Source organism: Pseudophryne corroboree, chromosome 10, assembly GCF_028390025.1.
Source record: "Pseudophryne corroboree isolate aPseCor3 chromosome 10, aPseCor3.hap2, whole genome shotgun sequence".
NCBI classification, from domain to species: domain Eukaryota; kingdom Metazoa; phylum Chordata; class Amphibia; order Anura; family Myobatrachidae; genus Pseudophryne; species Pseudophryne corroboree.
Window position 1 is genome coordinate 24,938,192 of NC_086453.1, and position 21,987 is coordinate 24,960,178.

The window sequence follows — 21,987 nt, forward strand, 5'->3', positions numbered from 1 at the left end:
ACATATATATATATATATATATATATACATACATATACGGGACAGCTGTAACTGCAGGCGAAACACCGCGGACACACAGGAAACTCACAGACCACAGAGCGGCTACAGGACAGAAGTCAGAAGAGACATGAGACCCGGTCTCTGTGCGGGCTGGCTGGCACCTGACAGCTCAGGTACAAATCGCAGACTGTAATAGTGCAGATAACACCGCTCTGATAATCACAGCCAGGCCAAGGTTCAAACAACTAGCTGATAACCGCGATCAATTGTGTCACTCGTGCCTGATTATAGCGGGGACGTCCCAAAAAGAGGCACCGTGTAATCGGCTCTTACGTGCCAGGAGTCTGCAGGTAACAGGTCTCACGCTGGAAGGCGCAGCTAGAACATCTTGGACTGGTTCCCGGATATATATGGGGGGGGGCTCGGACTAGTCAGATACACTGTCTCTCCATGCCAGCACACCACTGGGCCCATGAAATGCTCTGATTGGTTACAGTTTGGTCAAGAGTTGTCATTTTACTAGTGGTCTGATAATAAAGTGGGATAAAAATGGGAAATGCGTTTAAATAAACCAACGCCCCACGCGGAATAACAGGATGTGGTTGGACCCGGCTTCTTACCTTCTCGTTCTCGGTGCACACTTGGATAGCGTTAGGAATCACCTTGGCGGTTTTCTCCTTTTTGATGCATCGTATCTCTTTCAGCTGGATAGTGATCTGGCGAGTCGAAAAACATATATAAGTCGTAAAGACTGCAAAGCAGTGCCGGATACAGAGAATTCATGATTCTTTGGAATGTTCTAAACTGGCTAGTTGGTCTAGAGTTACCAATCAACAATTTTCCTGCAGATAGCAAAGGGGTCATCCATGATCCATGATCCTGATTGGACGCTACCATGATCGCAGCTGTGACTGAGCACGCTGAGGATGTGCAGACTGATGCAAAAAAACGCAACGACCCCCTGCGTAGTACAGAGACGCCCACCGGAGCTATTGCGAAGGCGTCGTAACTGAGAGCACATTCCCTTCGATAATCGGCAGCCAGAGTAAGTCACCGGCCACACATCATGGCAGCCTGAACTGAGACGCCGGAGCCACGCTGTACGTATCTGGGTTCCAAAGCAACTTGCATGACCACTTTCCTTAGAAGAAGACATTTCTTCCATTCTCCAGAGGACATTGTGGAGATACACGTCTTGGTTCAGAGCCAATGCAATCTGAGCCCAGATTCCCTGTTTATGTAGTTTAGCGGTTCTTTGCAACTGCGCATGCACAATTATTTCTAATAACTCGTATGGCGCAAGCGTTACACAGAGGGTACACTTCTACGTACAACTCAGAATCAGGCCAACGATGTGGACTCATTTCCGAGGTGACCCTACCTAGGCTACACAACCAAGAAGTCTACTGGTAGACCCTAGTAGACGTCTTGGTTATGTACAATTGCAGAAGTATCTAACTGAAGGACCAGACTGCAGGACAGGAACTCGAGGGTCTACGTTTATGATCGGTGTGGCATACACTAGGTATAAATCTCACGTTTACCTTTAAAGTTTTTTTTTTTTACAAAAGTTTGTCAAAACTTTGCTGCACTCACCATGGTTTCCCAGCGGAAAATGTTGCTATGGAAACAGATCCAGTTTTCCGATAAGTAGAGCCGCCCCTGGAGCAGGATATCTTTTTGCAGGGCACACGAGTAATCTGGAGGCGAGGCGGAGAGGAGAGGCGTTATTGAGGAGCACAAGCTGTTACGTTACCTGCGAGTCACTCTGTCGCACTCACCCACGATGAGACGCTCCGAATCGGGCAGTTTCTTGAAGATCTTGCGGAAGTCCTCGTTGCGCTGCTTGTAATTGGGGCTCAGCATCTGGGAAAGACACCGTTAATTATTTCAGCTCTCCAATAGGTTAATTCTACTGTATGATATCAATGTAATAACTATGCAAAAACTTTAGCGCTCTGGGCCTTACTTTATCTCACTCTCTACCCCTATTTTGATCCGCCACCGGCTACTCCCCATGAACACCAAACAGGTAGGAAAGTGCCCAAGTATACTGCTGAAAAACCAGACCAGTCTTGGGTGCAATGGTCCCAAAACTATATTTACTATGATTATTATTATTATTATAATATTTTTTTATATAGTGCCAGCATACGCTGCGGTGCTGTACAATTGGGGACAAATAGAATGATAAAACACTAGTTATTAACAGACATAAGGGGAGATGTGCCATGCCTTGGAGAGATATAAAGCTGCAAAGCAATCAAACTGTCATTTATGTAGCACAGGCTATAAGAGAAGCTGATTGGTTGCACTGGACAACTGCTCCACTTTATCTCTCTCCAAGGCTTGATACATCTCCTCCATAGAGGTACAGTTATGCCCTTAGGAGCTATTAATCAGCACAGATACTGCATTGCTGTCGGGGCACTATTATGGCAAGTCCTTGATAAATTTAGATATACTGTATTAGAAATGTTAGGGACCCATCTGATGAGATTCACCTTGACGTGGTGGATGGCTTCACATGTCTGTCCAAATATGTGCTAAGAACCTCAATTAAGCTCCATGTTATTTACAGAGTTTATTACATCTGTTCTGACTATCAATGTCCGAGAGTGTTCACCGGCATCTTCTATTTCCTGCATGGCACTACAACTCTCAGCACGGTATCACCTCTTGTAGGAGGAGATGTACTAAAGCCATAGAGAGTGATACGGTCGGAAGAGATAAAGTACTAACCAATCAGCTCCTAACTGCCATGTTACAGAATGTGTTTGAAAAATGACAGTTGGGAGCTGATTGGTTAGGAGCTGATTGCCCTTTTTCCTATTGAGGCACGAGGGCCTCGCTTACAGGCTGGCAATCTATAGCATGCATTACGCAGCATACCGTACTACAAGGCTTTAATGACAGAGGTGCCATGTGAAACATAAGCAGGGAACATCAGTGCGCCACTGCACGTGGATCCCCATAACAGCTGTGCAAATATTTACAGGGCGTCACTACATCTCTGCCTGATTTTGATGGAAGAGGAGCCTTGATGCAACCAGGCACTGGGTTACCAAAGACGGAAAGCTGCAGTAGTAAGAATGCTACCTTTGTATGTACAGTATGGAGTGGGGGGTGGGGTAGGGGGATCGAGAAGAATACCAGAGGAAAGAAGTACATAGAACATACAGATACTTACGCTGTAGAAGCTCTGGATCTTCTGTAAAAAAAAGCAAAACATGCAGTCACTAGAGGGAAATATACTCCACGTACAAAACATGCGCTACTAAAAAATGGCGACACATGTTCAGTCTGTTATAAAAGACGTTAGCAGGACTGCCATCAGAAAATGTGGGACCCAGGACTGACAAAATAGTCAGGAACGATTCACAGAGGGCCGACGCGCAGGGAAGACTTGTTTTTAAGACATGCTTCCTGTGCATCGTCCCGCTGTTGTTGCGCAGCCTGGTGCAGCTCTCCAGGTATCGGCGGTAGGAGCCAGGGGTGGGCATCCTTCTCTGTCCAGGCCCCGGACTGCGGTCCCGGCAGTTCCCCCCCCCCCCCTGACGGCGGCTCTGGACGCACGGAATGCACAAATGGTTGCAATGACATTGTAATGGGAAAGAGATTATTCTGAAAATAATGTTAGTTCATTCATTGTAATTATTTTCCCTGCTCCCACACCGGATCATGTGCCCAATAGAGGAAGATTTCATATTACCACAGATAAAAAAGACACTATATAGGGTAAACATAGAAAACATTTCACAGTAACAGGGCATCAGAGCATAAGTGCAATACGATACAGCACACCAAGGCCCTCATTCCGAGTTGTTCGCTCGCTGCCGTTTTTCAAAGCATAGCGATCAGGCTAAAAATCGGCTGTTCTGCGCATGTGTATGGGCCGCAGAGCACACGCGCTAAGTACTTTCACACAAAACTAAGCAATTTTACACAAGGCCGATCGACTCTTTTCCATCGCTCGAGTGATCGGTGAGTGATTGACAGGAAGTGGGTGTTTCTGGGCGGAAACTGACCGTTTTCCGGGAGTGTGCTAAAAAACGCAGGTGTGTCAGCAGATAACGCAGGCGTGCCTGGAGAAACGGGGGAGTGGCTGGCCGAACGCAGGGCGTGTTTGTGACGTCAAAACAGGAACTAAACTGACTGCAGTGATCGCAAGGTAGGAGTAAGTTTCGAGCCACTCTGAAACTGCATGAAAATATTTAGTAGCAGTTCTGCTAACCTTTCGATCGCACTTCTGCTAAGCTAAAATACACTCCCAGAGGGAGGCGGCTTAGTGTTTGCACTGCTGCTAAAAGCAGCTAGCGAGCGATCAACTCGGAATGAGGGCCTATAGATTAAGTCTCAACCCTAAATATCCCACCACAGACTGGGTGCAACAGATAAATGGGGTATGGGTAGGGCACTCCGCTGAAGTCGGCAGGAGGGTGGGAGGGGGGTGACTCGGTACTCAGTGATCCTGTAACCATAGTGCATGTACAGTACTCTCTTCTAGAACAGCATCTAACCGCAGTAACAAACAGAAAAGACACAAGTCATAACAAAATAGACAGTCTTCCTTTTAGCCACGGTTCAGCGCACACATACCTGCGGTGTACTCACCTTGCTGTTCCAAATAGATCCTCGTCCACTGAGCTGAGGAGGGAGTGGCGTTCCGGGCAGGGAGTTAGTTTGGGTGGGCAGCTGGGCATTGTTTTGGTTTATGGGCAGCGCCCCCGGAGGAGGGGAAGTGGGAGTTTGTGCGCCAGGTGTCTTCTCAAAGGAGCCCTCCGACCCCTTCTCCACCATGTTTTCCGCCTCGTTGCTGACCAGACGTTTCCGCAAAGCGGGGGAGTTGCTGGGCGTGCTGCGGGGGGTGATACTACCGGAGCTGATGAGACAGAGAAAACACCAACATTAGTGAACGCACGCATTTAGCGTTGTAACATTTCACACCTACAATTCATCAGGATGTCACCATTGATTTTTTTTATTTTTATTTTGGTGAATTGGGATTTTTTTTTACACGTTTTGTAAGTTCAATAAATACAGTATGCTTTCATTTACAAATTGTTCATCCCTTAGTATGATGGATAACCAAATGATCATTGTGCTATACTGGGCTAAATTGCAAGCTCTTTGGGTCAGCTGCCAGTTTTTGCATTATTGTGTTTTTCATGAACGATCAGATTGCAGAGGCTCTGTGGACTGGGGTCAAAACTCTGAAATTGGGAACAGGGGATCGGATGTATATACATGCTACATACGATAACAAAAGCCAATAGCCAGCTGACACTAAGGCAAGACACTAAGGGCTCTATTTACTAAGCTTTGGATGGAGATAAAGTCACTGGAGACCAGTGGCGGATCCAGGGGGGGGGGGGCACTCGGGCCCGTGCCCCCCCTGTCATTTGTGGCCTCCATCCCCCCCAGCGCCGGCGCCGTACAGGGAGATGACGGGCGCCCGCTGAGATTGTGTTACCAGCGGGCGCCCGTCTCCCTGCACAGCGGCAGCCGGAGGCAGGAGCTCAGTACTGAGCTCCGACTTCCGGCACTGTCACTGTGCGGCGTGCGCTATGGGAGAGACGTCAGTCATGACGTCTCTCTCATAGTGCTGACTGAGGAGCGGACGCCCTGGGAGGAGGAGAACTGCAGCGGCCTGGAAGCGGGAACAGGGCTTGGTAAGTATGTTCTGTTTTCTCTTCATCAGTGCAGCGGGGGCATCTACTGGGGGCAAACTACGGCGGGGACATTACTACTGAGGGGCATCAACAAGGGACATTACTACTGGGTGGGGGGGCATTACTACTGGGGGCATTATTACTGGGGGAGCATCTACTGGGGGCATTACTACTGGGGGCATCAACAAGGGGCATTACTACTGGGGGAGGCATTACTACTGGGGGCAAACTACTGGGGGCATTATTACTGGGGGGTATCTACTGGGGGCATTACTACTGGGGGGTCATCTATTGGGGGCATTACCACTGGTGGCAGCTACTGGGGGACATTTTTACTGGGGGAATCTACTGGGGGCAAACTACTGGGGGACATTATTACTGGTGGCATCTACTGGGTGTATTACACCTGGGGGCATTATTACTGGGGGGCATCTACTGGGGGCATTATTACTGGGGGGGTCATCTATTGGGGGCAAACTCCTAGGGGGCATTACTACTGGGGGCAAACTACTGGGGCACATTATTATTGGGGGGCATCTACTGGGGGCAAACTACTGGGGGACATTATTACTGGGGGCCAACTACAAAGGGGCTAACTACTGGGGGCAAACTACAGGAGGGCATTACTACTGGCGGTGTAACTACAGGGGCATTACTACTGGCGGCGTAACTACAGGGGCATTACTACTGGCGACGTAACTACAGGGGCATTACTACTGGCGGCATAACTACAGGGGGCACAACTACAGGGGCCAAACTACTGGGGGCATTACCACTGGGAGGCTAAACTAAAGGGGCGGGGGGGGGGGGGTAAACTACTGGGGTCATAACTGCAGGGGCATAACTACTAGGGCGCTAAATGACTGGGGGCATTACTACAGGCAACATTACTACTGGGGGCAATACGGGCATTGCATAAGGGGCACCACTACTATGGGTCTATATAAGGGGCACTACCAGTACAGTGGACATTGCATAATGAGCGCTACAACTGTGGGCATTGTATAAGAAGCGCCACCTCACATGCACCGAAGCCGCACGCAAATGTACTTGCTCCTTCCATGGTGCCCCCCCTATCATTTTCTTCTGGATCCGCCCCTACTGGAGACAAAGTACCAGCCAATCGGCTCCTGTCATTTTTCAAACACAGCCTGTGACATAGCAGTTAGGAGCTGATTGGCTGGAACTTTATCTCCAGCGACTTTATCTCCACCCATGGCTTAGTAAATAGACCCATAAGAGAGAACATACAAACTCCACACACTTACGGCCGCGGTGGGAATCAAACCCAAATATATACAACATATACATACATGATATGTCAGCGTTATATCACATCTTTTGTGAAACAAAATAAACATTGTAGCATCAAGAATATTATTATTATTATTATTATTATTATTATTATATATTTATTTATAGAGCCACACCAATAACATAATAACAAAACACCTGTTCTGTCTACTGAGCCCCTCCCTTATATGCACCTGTGTTGGGCCTTTAAATTCATTTCAGCAACTACTATTCTGTGGATCACTGTTCTGAGCGGCGTGGATCATGGGATCAGCAGTTGGAGGGCATGCTGATCCTTATAGTGGAATGTTGCAGGATCTTGGGGGCCTCCAGGTACAGTAAGTTAGCTCTCCATTCAGAAATACATAAACATAGTAGGTGCTACGATCATGTAGTGAAGGACCACCAGAGCAGAGACAACTTGCCGTGGCTGGTGGCTCAACATGATATGTTTCCAAATGTATGCAACTGAGATCTCTGCATTACTGTTATCATGTAGGGTGCAAATCTCATTTGCTGGTCCTTTGCAGTGTGCTGGGGGGGATCCTGTTTGTTATTTCTCGTCTAGATTAACCCCCTCCCTTACACACACTTGTGATGGGCCTAGAAATTTATTTGTGCAACCGCCATCCACTATGCCACTGTATTGAACAACCTTTCTTTAAGCAGGGCAAGGAAGCCAACCAAGACTGAGTCACAGTCTAGGGATACAAGCTGGCATTCTCACTAGAGACTCAACATGCCCCATCCGTCCCACCAACAGACTGACAGTGCCTATTTTACATTCAGAAGCTTAATAATATAGTGTACAACCTAACTGCATACCTCCTGTCTAACCCACCTACCTCAGGAATCCTAAGAGGGGTACACCACCCGGTACACCCGAATCTCAGCATCACCCAGTACTACAGACTCTCTGCCCTGCTCCTGTGTCTTCCATAGCTATAAGCAGCATCCAGTAACTCCGGCTCAGTAATCCTGTACTGCATTACCATCTCATCTGCATTTCCTACGTCTGCTGTTTGTTCAGTCGCCTCACAGCCCCGCACTAAGTGGATCACAAATGTTTGTTTCCTTGTTGTGTCAGGGTATTGTGTGTGTGTGTGTGTGTGTGTGTGTGTTTGTAATCACAGATTTTGCAACCAATTATGTAACAAGAGTCACAAGGAGAGACATAACGGCTCTCAAAATAAGAATTTAGCAAGTGTATCCTGTATATAACTACCCTTTGCCTGCGTAGGCCCATTACAGTGATACTACGTGGGAACATCTGTGACATTTATCCTCACAGTAGAAGTGGTACTCAGCTGCTTGGAGATACTGGCTGGGAGGTGTTACTGCTTGGCCGGCTCAGACGTGACGTATTTGCACAAGTGTGATATGGTATGCACAGTAAGGGGCAGAGCCTGAACTTTGTGGGCCTCAGAGCAACAATTTGAAGGGGCCCCTGTCCCAATGCTTGCAGAGAGATATAATGATGCGCAGATACAGTATATCTGCAGATATATGGGTCGTCAGCTGTTGTTCACAGACATATCGGCCGATACATATTGCCCAGTGTGCACCCATTATAAGAGCTGGGTATTGGAACAAGCAGGGTCCTCCAGCAGCACAGAGTAATGCTCTAGGGCAGGCATGTCCAAACTGCGGCCCTCCAGCTGTTGAGATACTACACATCCCAGCATGCCCTGACACAGCTTTAGCATTCTCTGACAGCAAATCTGTGTCAGGGCATGCTGGGATGTGTAGTTTCTCAACAGCTGGAGGGCCGCAGTTTGGACATGCCTGCTCTAGGGCTTCTGCCACACTCATAGAACGTATGTGCGGTCAGACACTACTCTGTATGTAACAACGTGCAAAAAATTAGGACTTTCTGAGGTCTCTACCTCCTATTTTAAGGCTTATTTAATAGAATGCCACATCAAGATAACATCTGATTAGATATTACCTCACATACAGTAGTAAACAAATTATTGTAAGTGGTTGGTTGCTATGGGTTACAGCGCATGTAATATTATCAGCATGTTAATAAGAATGTATATGTATGGAACCCTCCCTCTAATGGCTGCAGCTTGGATGCACAAGTCCAAATCGTAGAGCTTTGAAAGAGATCTGTACATTGGGGGTCATTCCGAGTTGTTCGCTCGTTAGCTGCTTTTAGCAGCATTGCACACGCTAAGCCGCCGCCTACTGGGAGTGTATCTTAGCTTAGCAGATTTGCTAACGAAAGCTTCGCTAATTTTCTCGTAACGATTACCCCGCAGTTTCTGAGTAGCTCCAGACTTACTCAGCCATTGCGACCAGCTCAGTCCATTTCATTCCTGGTTTGACGTCACAAACACACCCAGCGTTTGCCCAGCCACTCCCCCGTTTCTCCAGCCACTCCTGCGTTTTGCAACTCGAACGCCTGCGTTTTTCCGCACACTCCCATAAAACTTTGTTATGCCGTGAGTAAATTACCAAACTTTTGTGCTAATTTACTTGGCGCAGGCGCACTGCGTACATTGCGCATGCGCAGTTTTGCGACTAATCGCTCCATAGCGAAAAAAAATACAGAGCGAACAACTCGGAATCACCCCCATATTTCACAGATCCATAACACGGCAACAAGACAATACCTAGTAAGTAGCAATTAGTTGTGAGAAGATAACAGACTTAGGGGGTCTATTCATGAAGCAGTGAAAAGAGGTGGAAAAGTGAGCCAGTGGAGAAGTTGCCCATGGCAACCAATCAGTGTTGAGTTAACATTTATAAAATGCATTCTATAAAATTATACGTAGCAGCTGATTGGTTGCCATGGGCAACTTCTCCACTGGCTCACTTCTCCACACTTTTCATTGCTTCATGAATAGACCCCTGAGGGGGAAATGTGTCAAGCCTTGGAGAGAGATAAAGTGAAGAGAGATAAAGTATCAAATAATGTATCAGCTCCTAACTGTCATGTTACAGACTGTGGGGGGCATTTACTAATGTGATAAGAGCAGAGAAGTGAGCCAGTAGAGAAGTTGACCATGGCAACCAATCAGCACTGAAGTAACATCTATTATTTGCATACTATAGATTGTAAGCTTGCGAGCAGGGCCTTCCTACCTCTATGACTATTTGTTATTATCTAGTTTTGTTATATTATTGTTATTTCCAATTGTAAAGTGCAACGGAATTTGCTGCGCTATATAAGAAACTGTTAATAAATAAATAAATAAATAAATAAATAAATAATATAAAATGATACAGAGCTGCTGATTGGTTGATGGGGCAACTTCTCCACTGGCTCATTTCTCCGCTCTTATCACTGCTTAGTAAATGTTCCCCACAGTTTGGAAAATGACAGTTAGGAGCTGATTGGCTGGTACTTTATCTCACTCTTCTTTATCTTTTTCCAAGGCTTAATACTGTACATCTGCTTTTTATCTTTCTCCACTTTATCTCTCTCCAAGGTTTGATACATCTCCCCTTGAGAACGTGCAAAGGAGAACAATGCAGAGATAAACAATGGAGCCTTAATTATACGTATAAACCATGTTTACTACCAGTTAAGCATTTCAATTATCAATATTTATTTTTGTTAGTATTACATATCTCATAGTACATAACTATCACAGGGATCACTATAAATGCTGTTTACTGTGGGTGCTTTCTACATAGGGATCAATGAACTTGTTTCCAAATCGCATTTAAGCCTGGTAAGCATGTGGCTGAATGTAGCTTATCGCAGCATTCCCACAGAGATTTATTCTTTTTGTTTTCTTTAAATAGCAAGTTAAGAACCTTTTAAGAATACATCTGGTACTAATTTTTCATTGCTGACCCCCCACAAATAATTATCTCCTTTTCAAAATCTCTCCGGAGGGAGCAAAGTGTGGTTGCTGGCTACACACACACACTGACAGACAGCACTCAGCATATCATGTGATGGCAGAGGGGGAAGAAGAAGGAGGAGGAAGATCTTACAGTGGGTAGAGCAGATAGAGCTCAGAGGAACATTTTAAAGGCTCTTTGCTCACTACATCATGTGCCATGTGACTGTGGTGGTTATGGTAGTCACATGATCCTATGCAGACCTATGGTAGTCACATGACTGCGCAGAGTGATAGAAAATTAATAGCAGCTGAATACACAAACCGAGGAAAATATCACATTTCTTCTGATAGCCTTTCCATCTTTCCATTTATTTTTTTCTAGGTTGCAGTGTGTTGTGTTATCCTGCAGATGGCGCTGTTGCAGTAACTGTCCAACACCAGCTAAATATACTACTGTGCAAGCATCGCATAAACACACAGAAATCAAATTTGTTTGTGGTTTTTACAATATGAAGTTAACAGTATGTTTAATTACGGTAGACAAGCCTGCGTTTTTTTTTTTGTTTTCTTCTTTCATGTTTATCATGCTGCGTCCCTTATTACAACTTGCAAGTGCTGCTGGAATAGATAAAAGTTAGGGGTCATTCCTACCCGTTCGCACGCAGCGGTTTGTCGCTGCGGTGCGAACGGGTCCGGAATGCACATGCGCTGCGGACGCACTGCGTGTGTGCGTCGTTGCCCGGTGACAGGGGTCGCCGGGTTACGTGAAGAAGAACGAACAAAGCGGTCGCAGAGCTGACCGCAAGAAGATTAACAGGAAGAAGGCGTTCCTGGGCGGCACCGACGCGTTTCCAGCTATTTACGGGAACTAGAGAAGAAAACGCGGGCGTGTCCAGGAGAACGGAGGGCGGATGTCTGACGTCAAAGCATCGTAGAGATCGTCGCACAGGGTAAGTATGTTCAGGGCTGGTCTTGTTTTACTTAAAATCTTTTAGCTTAGCAGGACTGCACAAGCGATCACAGCCCTGCTAAGCTAAAATACACTCCCCCATAGGCGTGGACTATTGATCGCAGCAGCAGCAAAAAGTTGCTGGCTGCGATCAACTCGGAATGACCCCCATTGCCAGAACTACAGATATTTCACACTGTATTTTCTGGGTACGGGTATGGTTGTCTTGCATCAGTCGGTGTAGGCAGAGCCGGATTAAGGGGGGGGTCCCGGGGATACGTACCCCGGGCCCCCCTTTCCAAAAGGGCCCCCTGCCACACCACAGATCGGATCTTTCTTCAATCCGATCTGCGGTGCAGCGCTCACAAGCCCCGGCTCCCCGCTGCTCTGTCCCTCCTCCTCCTTCAGTACAGCGTGCGGCCAGTGCCGTTTAGCGGCGGGCGAGCACGGGGCGCCCGCCGCGGCACTTTGTGACTACTTATCTCCTCCCTCTCTCTCCCCCCGAGCACTCCTGCTCGGGGGCGGGGCTTCGCGGAATTACGTGTTTGCGTCACGACGCAAATGCGTCATTTCGCGAAGCCCCCCCGAGCAGGAGCGCTCGGGGGGAGAGAGAGGGAGGAGATAAGCATCGAAGGAGGAGGCGGCCGGCGCGAGGGACGTAAGTATTTTTTTTTCTTTTCTCTCTTTCTCTCTCTCTTCCTCCCTTCCTCCCCCCCACTTGACACCTGCCTGCCGCACTATGTAAAATGAGGATACCTGCCGCACTGTGTAATATGGGGGCACCTGCCGCATTGTGTAAAATGGGGATACCTGCTGCACTGTGTAAAATGGAAATACCTGCCGCACTGTGTAAAATGGGGGCACCTGCCGCACTGTGTAAAATGGGGGCACCTGCCGCACTGTGTAAAATGGGGACACCTTCCGCACTGTGTAAAATGGGGGCACCTGCCGCACTGTGTAAAATGGGGATACCTTCCGCACTGTGTAAAATGGGGATACCTGCCGCACTGTGTAAAATGGGGGCACCTTCCGCACTGTGTAAAATGGGGGCACCTTCCGCACTGTGTAAAATGGGGATACCTTCCGCACTGTGTAAAATGGGGATACCTGCCGCACTGTGTAAAATGGGGATACCTGCCGCACTGTGTAAAATGGGGGCACCTACCGCACTGTGTAAAGTGGGGATACCTTCCGCACTGTGTAAAATGGGGATACCTGCCGCACTGTGTAAAATGGGGGCACCTGCCGCACTGTGTAAAATGGGGACACCTGCCTGCGTACTGTGTAAAATGGGGACACCTGCCTGCGTACTGTGTAAAATGGGGATACCTGCCGCACTGTGTAAAATGGGGACACCTGCCTGCGTACTGTGTAAAATGGGGACACCTGCCGCACTGTGTAAAATGGGGATACCAGCCGCACTGTGTAAAATGGGGACACCTGCCTGCGTACTGTGTAAAATGGGGACACCTGCCTGCGTACTGTGTAAAATGGGGACACCTGCCTGCGTACTGTGTAAAATGGGGACACCTGCCTGCGTACTGTGTAAAATGGGGATACCTGCCTGCGTACTGTGTAAAATGGGGATACCTGCCTGCGTACTGTGTAAAATGGGGATATCTGCCTGCGTACTGTGTAAAATGGGGATATCTGCCTACCGTACTGTGTAATATGGGGACACTTGCCTGGTGTAATGTGTAAAAAGGGGACTTTTTTATTTTTATTTTTTCCCCCTGTGGTGGGTGTGATGATATCAGACGAGGCCACGCCAACTTTAATGAGACCACGCCCATTTTAATCAGGCCACACACCCTTGTCGGGAGCGCGCGCGCATGCTTTTTCTTTTTCTGGCTATATGGGGGGGGGGGGGCACGCAATTTTTTTTTATAGCAAGGGGGGGGGGGGCGCATTTTGAAATCTCGCACTGGGAGCCAAATTGGCTAGAAACGGCCCTGCGTGCGGCGCACTAATGACGGAGCCGCAGGCTTGCTGAGCCGGACAGCAATTGGACAACTGAGCCGTCGCTCAGCTGCGCTGACTACAGCTCTAAGAAGAGTGCTCTAACAGCTGTAGTCAGGGCAGCTGAGCGACGGCTCAGCTGTCCAATTGCTGTCCGGCTCAGCAAGCCTGCGGCTCAGTCATTGGCGCGTCGCACGCTGAACTGAAGGAGGAGGGATTCTTAGATAAATTATTTATATATATATATATATATATATATATATAAATCCCTCCTCCTTCAGTGGACTAAAAAACTAATAAAAAAAATAAAATATATATATATTATTATTTTTTTTTATTAGTTTTTTAGTCCATGGGGGCCCCCTGCAATTTAGTACCCCAGGCCTCCCGGGGCCTTAATCCGGCTCTGGGTGTAGGCTGGTGCAGGCTGAGGAGAGAATGACTGCAGCCTATTCCATTCACATCTTACAGGGAGACTGCCATGTGCAGCCCACCCACCATCGCAACCTTACATTAGATACCTTCAGCTTCGACAATCTCCGAAACTGTTCACAAATATATCTCTGAGTGTTACTATCAGCTGTTACACGCGGGCGTGTAGTTATATGGTCTCTGAGAACAAGATCTCAACAGACCACAGCATAACATGTAATCTAATGTCAAATAAAATGCTTCCTCGTTTTATAAATAAAAATAAATTACTTTGAAAGTATTAGCTACATAAATAAGGAACATTTTACAGGTATCAACCTGGGAGTCGGGGTAATGATTCGTGTCCCAGAATCTGATATTATTATTGGCTTTCTGATTCCAAGATATAAATCTGTCCTGGTCAACGTTCTACTTATAACTGCCTACCCAAAGGTTACAGATCATCAACTCACTGACACTCAGGGTACAGGGACAATGACACACTTACACTCGGGGTACAGGAACAATGACACACTGACACTCGGGGTACAGGAACAATGACACAGTGACACTCGGGGTACAGGAACACTGACACACTGACACTCGGGGTACAGGAACAATGACACACTGACACTCGGGGTACAGGAACAATGACACACTGACACTCGGGGTACAGGAACACTGACACACTGACACTCGGGGTATAGGGACAATGACACACTGACACTCAAGGTACAGGAACAATGACACACTGACACTCGGGGTACAGGAACAATGACACACTGACACCCAGGGTCCAGGAACATTGACACACTGACACTCGGGGTATAGGGACAATGACACACTGACACTCGGGGTATAGGGACAATGACACACTGACACTCACGGTACAGGAACAATGACACACTGACACTCGGGGTACAGGAACAATGACACACTGACACTCGGGGTACAGGAACAATGACACACTGACACCCAGGGTCCAGGAACACTGACACACTGACACTCGGGGTATAGGGACAATGACACACTGACACTCGGGGTATAGGGACAATGACATACTTACACTCAGGGTACAGAAACAATGGCACACTGACACTCAGGGTACGGGGACAATGACACACTGACACTCGGGGTACAGTAACACTGACACACTGACACTCACGGTACGGGGACAATGACACACTGACACTCGGGGTACAGTAACACTGACACACTGACACTCAGGGTACGGGGACAATGACACACTGACACTCGGGGTACAGTAACACTGACACACTGACACTCACGGTACAGGAACAATGACACACTGACACTCAGGGTACGGGGACAATGACACACTGACACTCGGGGTACAGTAACACTGACACACTGACACTCACGGTACGGGGACAATGACACACTGACACTCAGGGTACGGGGACAATGACACACTGACACTCGGGGTACAGGAACAATGGCACACTGACACTCGGGGTACAGGAACACTGACACAGTGACACTCAGGGTATAGGAACACTGACACACTGACACTCAGGGTACAGGAACAATGACACACTGACACTCGGGGTACAGTAACACTGACACACTGACACTCACGGTACAGGAACAATGACACACTGACACTCAGGGTACGGGGACAATGACACACTGACACTCGGGGCACAGTAACACTGACACACTGACACTCACGGTACAGGAACAATGACACACTGACACTCAGGGTACGGGGACAATGACACACTGACACTCGGGGTACAGTAACACTGACACACTGACACTCACGGTACGGGGACAATGACACACTGACACTCGGGGTACAGTAACACTGACACACTGACACTCAGGGTACGGGGACAATGACACACTGACACTCGGGGTACAGTAACACTGACACACTGACACTCACGGTACAGGAACAATGACACACTGACACTCAGGGTACGGGGACAATGACACACTGACACTCGGGGCACAGTAACACTGACACACTGACACTCAGGGTACGGGGACAATGACACACTGACACTCGGGGTACAGTAACACTGACACACTGACACTCACGGTACGGGGACAATGACACACTGACACTCAGGGTACGGGGACAATGACACACTGACACTCGGGGTACAGGAACAATGGCACACTGACACTCGGGGTACAGGAACACTGACACAGTGACACTCAGGGTACAGGAACACTGACACACTGACACTCAGGGTACAGGAACAATGACACACTGACACTCAGGGTACAGGAACAATGACACACTGACACTCACGGTACAGGAACAATGACACACTGACACTCAGGGTACGGGGACAATGACACACTGACACTCGGGGCACAGTAACACTGACACACTGACACTCACGGTACGGGGACAATGACACACTGACACTCGGGGTACAGTAACACTGACACACTGACACTCACGGTACAGGAACAATGACACACTGACACTCGGGGTACAGGAACAATGACACACTGACACTCAGGGTCCAGGAACACTGACACACTGACACTCACGGTACGGGGACAATGACACACTGACACTCAGGGTACGGGGACAATGACACACTGACACTCGGGGTACAGTAACACTGACACACTGACACTCACGGTACGGGGACAATGACACACTGACACTCGGGGTACAGGAACAATGACACACTGACACTCGGGGTACAGGAACAATGACACACTGACACTCAGGGTACAGGAACAATGACACACTGACACTCAGGGTACAGGAACAATGACACACTGACACTCGGGGTACAGGAACAATGACACACTGACACTCGGGGTACAGGAACAATGACACACTGACACTCGGGGTACAGGAACAATGACACACTGACACTCGGGGTACAGGAACAATAACACACTGACACTCGGGGTACAGCGACAATGACACACTGACACTCGGGGTACAGGAACACTGACACACTGACACTCACGGTACAGGAACAATGACACACTGACACTCAGGGTACAGGAACAATGACACACTGACACTCGGGGTACAGGAACAATGACACACTGACACTCGGGGTACAGCGACAATGACACACTGACACTCGGGGTACAGGAACACTGACACACTGACACTCACGGTACAGGAACAATGACACACTGACACTCAGGGTACAGGAACAATGACACACTGACACTCGGGGTACAGGAACAATGACACACTGACACTCAGGGTACAGGAACAATGACACACTGACACTCAGGGTACAGGAACAATGACACACTGACACTCAGGGTACAGGAACAATGACACACTGACACTCAGGGTACAGGAACAATGACACACTGACACTCAGGGTACAGGAACAATGACACAATGACACTCGGGGTACAGGAACAATGACACACTGACACTCGGGGTACAGGAACAATGACGCACTGACACTCAGGGTACAGGAACAATGACACACTGACACTCAGGGTACAGGAACAATGACACACTGACACTCAGGGTACAGGAACAATGACACACTGACACTCAGGGTACAGGAACAATGACACAATGACACTCGGGGTACAGGAACAATGACACACTGACACTCAGGGTACAGGAACAATGACACACTGACACTTGGGGTACAGGAACAATGACACACTGACACTCCGGGTATAGGGACAATGACACACTGACACTCAGGGTACAGGAACAATGACACACTGACACTTGGGGTACAGGAACACTGACACACTGACACTCAGGGTACAGGAACACTGGCACACTGACACTCGGGGTACAGAGACAATGACACACTGACACTCAGGGTACAGGAACACTGGCACACTGACACTCAGGGTACAGGAACAATGACACTCGGGGTACAGGAACACTGGCACACTGACACTCAGTGTACAGGAACACTGGTACACTGACACTCAGGGTACAGGAACACTGACACTCAGGGTACAGGAACACTGACACTCAGGGTACAGGAACACTGGCACACTGACACTCAGGGTACAGGAACACTGACACTCAGGGTACAGGAACACTGACACTCAGGGTACAGGAACACTGACACTCAGGGTACAGGAACACTGACACTCGGGGTACAGGAACAATGGCACACTGACACTCGGGGTACAGTAACACTGACACAGTGACACTCAGGGTACAGGAACACTGACACACTGACACTCAGGGTACGGGGACAATGACACACTGACACTCGGGGTACAGTAACACTGACACACTGACACTCACGGTACGGGGACAATGACACACTGACACTCAGGGTACGGGGACAATGACACACTGACACTCGGGGTACAGGAACAATGGCACACTGACACTCGGGGTACAGGAACACTGACACAGTGACACTCAGGGTACAGGAACACTGACACACTGACACTCAGGGTACAGGAACAATGACACACTGACACTCGGGGTACAGTAACACTGACACACTGACACTCACGGTACAGGAACAATGACACACTGACACTCAGGGTACGGGGACAATGACACACTGACACTCGGGGCACAGTAACACTGACACACTGACACTCACGGTACGGGGACAATGACACACTGACACTCGGGGTACAGTAACACTGACACACTGACACTCACGGTACAGGAACAATGACACACTGACACTCGGGGTACAGGAACAATGACACACTGACACTCAGGGTCCAGGAACACTGACACACTGACACTCAGGGTATAGGGACAATGACACACTGACACTCGGGGTATAGTAACACTGACACATTGACACTCAGGGAACAGGAACAATGACACACTGACACTCGGGGTATAGGGACAATGACATACTTACACTCAGGGTACAGAAACAATGGCACACTGACATGCAGGGTACGGGGACAATGACACACTGACACTCAGGGTACGGGGACAATGACACACTGACACTCGGGGTACAGGAACAATGACACACTGACACTCGGGGTACAGGAACAATGACACACTGACACTCAGGGTACAGGATCAATGACACACTGACACTCGGGGTACAGGAACAATGACACACTGACACTCGGGGTACAGGAACAATGACACACTGACACTCGGGGTACAGGAACAATAACACACTGACACTCGGGGTACAGCGACAATAACACACTGACACTCGGGGTACAGGAACACTGACACACTGACACTCAGGGTACAGGAACAATGACACACTGACACTCAGGGTACAGGAACAATGACACACTGACACTCGGGGTACAGGAACAATGACACACTGACACTCAGGGTACAGGAACAATGACACACTGACACTCAGGGTACAGGAACAATGACACACTGACACTCAGGGTACAGGAACAATGACACACTGACACTCAGGGTACAGGAACAATGACACACTGACACTCAGGGTACAGGAACAATGACACAATGACACTCGGGGTACAGGAACAATGACACACTGACACTCGGGGTACAGGAACAATGACACACTGACACTCAGGGTACAGGAACAATGACACACTGACACTCAGGGTACAGGAACAATGACACACTGACACTCAGGGTACAGGAACAATGACACGCTGACACTCAGGGTACAGGAACAATGACACACTGACACTCAGGGTACAGGAACAATGACACAATGACACTCGGGGTACAGGAACAATGACACACTGACACTCAGGGTACAGGAACAATGACACACTGACACTCGGGGTACAGGAACAATGACACACTGACACTCGGGGTACAGGAACAATGACACACTGACACTCAGGGTATAGGGACAATGACACACTGACACTCGGGGTACAGGAACAATGACACACTGACACTTGGGGTACAGGAACACTGACACACTGACACTCAGGGTACAGGAACACTGGCACACTGACACTCGGGGTACAGAGACAATGACACACTGACACTCAGGGTACAGGAACACTGGCACACTGACACTCAGGGTACAGGAACAATGACACTCGGGGTACAGGAACACTGGCACACTGACACTCAGGGTACAGGAACACTGACACTCAGGGTACAGGAACACTGACACTCAGGGTACAGGAACACTGACACTCAGGGTACAGGAACACTGACACACTGACACTCAGGGTACAGGAACACTGACACTCAGGGTACAGGAACACTGACACTCAGGGTACAGGAACACTGACACTCGGGGTACAGGAACAATGGCACACTGACACTCGGGGTACAGGAACACTGACACAGTGACACTCAGGGTACAGGAACACTGACACACTGACACTCAGGGTACAGGAACAATGACACACTGACACTCGGGGTACAGGAACAATGACACACTGACACCCAGGGTCCAGGAACACTGACACACTGACACTCGGGGTATAGGGACAATGACACACTGACACTCGGGGTATAGGGACAATGACACACTGACACTCACGGTACAGGAACAATGACACACTGACACTCGGGGTACAGGAACAATGACACACTGACACCCAGGGTCCAGGAACACTGACACACTGACACTCGGGGTATAGGGACAATGACACACTGACACTCGGGGTATAGGGACAATGACATACTTACACTCAGGGTACAGAAACAATGGCACACTGACACTCAGGGTACGGGGACAATGACACACTGACACTCGGGGTACAGTAACACTGACACACTGACACTCACGGTACGGGGACAATGACACACTGACACTCGGGGTACAGTAACACTGACACACTGACACTCAGGGTACGGGGACAATGACACACTGACACTCGGGGTACAGTAACACTGACACACTGACACACACGGTACAGGAACAATGACACACTGACACTCAGGGTACGGGGACAATGACACACTGACACTCGGGGCACAGTAACACTGACACACTGACACTCACGGTACGGGGACAATGACACACTGACACTCAGGGTACGGGGACAATGACACACTGACACTCGGGGTACAGTAACACTGACACACTGACACTCACGGTACGGGGACAATGACACACTGACACTCAGGGTACGGGGACAATGACACACTGACACTCGGGGTACAGGAACAATGGCACACTGACACTCGGGGTACAGGAACACTGACACAGTGACACTCAGGGTACAGGAACACTGACACACTGACACTCAGGGTACAGGAACAATGACACACTGACACTCGGGGTACAGTAACACTGACACACTGACACTCACGGTACAGGAACAATGACACACTGACACTCAGGGTACGGGGACAATGACACACTGACACTCGGGGCACAGTAACACTGACACACTGACACTCACGGTACGGGGACAATGACACACTGACACTCGGGGTACAGTAACACTGACACACTGACACTCACGGTACAGGAACAATGACACACTGACACTCGGGGTACAGGAACAATGACACACTGACACTCAGGGTCCAGGAACACTGACACACTGACACTCAGGGTATAGGGACAATGACACACTGACACTCGGGGTATAGTAACACTGACACATTGACACTCAGGGAACAGGAACAATGACACACTGACACTCGGGGTATAGGGACAATGACATACTTACACTCAGGGTACAGAAACAATGGCACACTGACACGCAGGGTACGGGGACAATGACACACTGACACTCAGGGTACGGGGACAATGACACACTGACACTCGGGGTACAGGAACAATGACACACTGACACTCGGGGTACAGGAACAATGACACACTGACACTCAGGGTACAGGAACAATGACACACTGACACTCGGGGTACAGGAACAATGACACACTGACACTCGGGGTACAGGAACAATGACACACTGACACTCGGGGTACAGGAACAATAACACACTGACACTCGGGGTACAGCGACAATAACACACTGACACTCGGGGTACAGGAACACTGACACACTGACACTCA

General features: G+C 48.8%; 1 protein-coding gene across 8 annotated transcripts in view; it reads right to left on the reverse strand.

Moving 5' to 3' along the window:
• The window catches only part of GRAMD1A (GRAM domain containing 1A), a 268,012-nt gene that overhangs the window by 52,514 nt on the left and 193,511 nt on the right, over positions 1–21,987 (reverse strand). For 5 of the 8 annotated variants that reach the window (XM_063942238.1, XM_063942243.1, XM_063942240.1 and 2 more), the window contains 5 exons: positions 4,600–4,882; positions 3,191–3,211; positions 1,782–1,866; positions 1,597–1,700; positions 621–716 (listed from right to left, as the gene is read on the reverse strand). In XM_063942238.1, coding sequence (XP_063798308.1) covers positions 621–716; positions 1,597–1,700; positions 1,782–1,866; positions 3,191–3,211; positions 4,600–4,882 — 589 coding nt within the window. The remainder of the gene's footprint in view (positions 1–620; positions 717–1,596; positions 1,701–1,781; positions 1,867–3,190; positions 3,212–4,599; positions 4,883–21,987) is intronic. The other 3 variants (XM_063942244.1, XM_063942241.1, XM_063942242.1) reach the window with 2 other exon arrangements.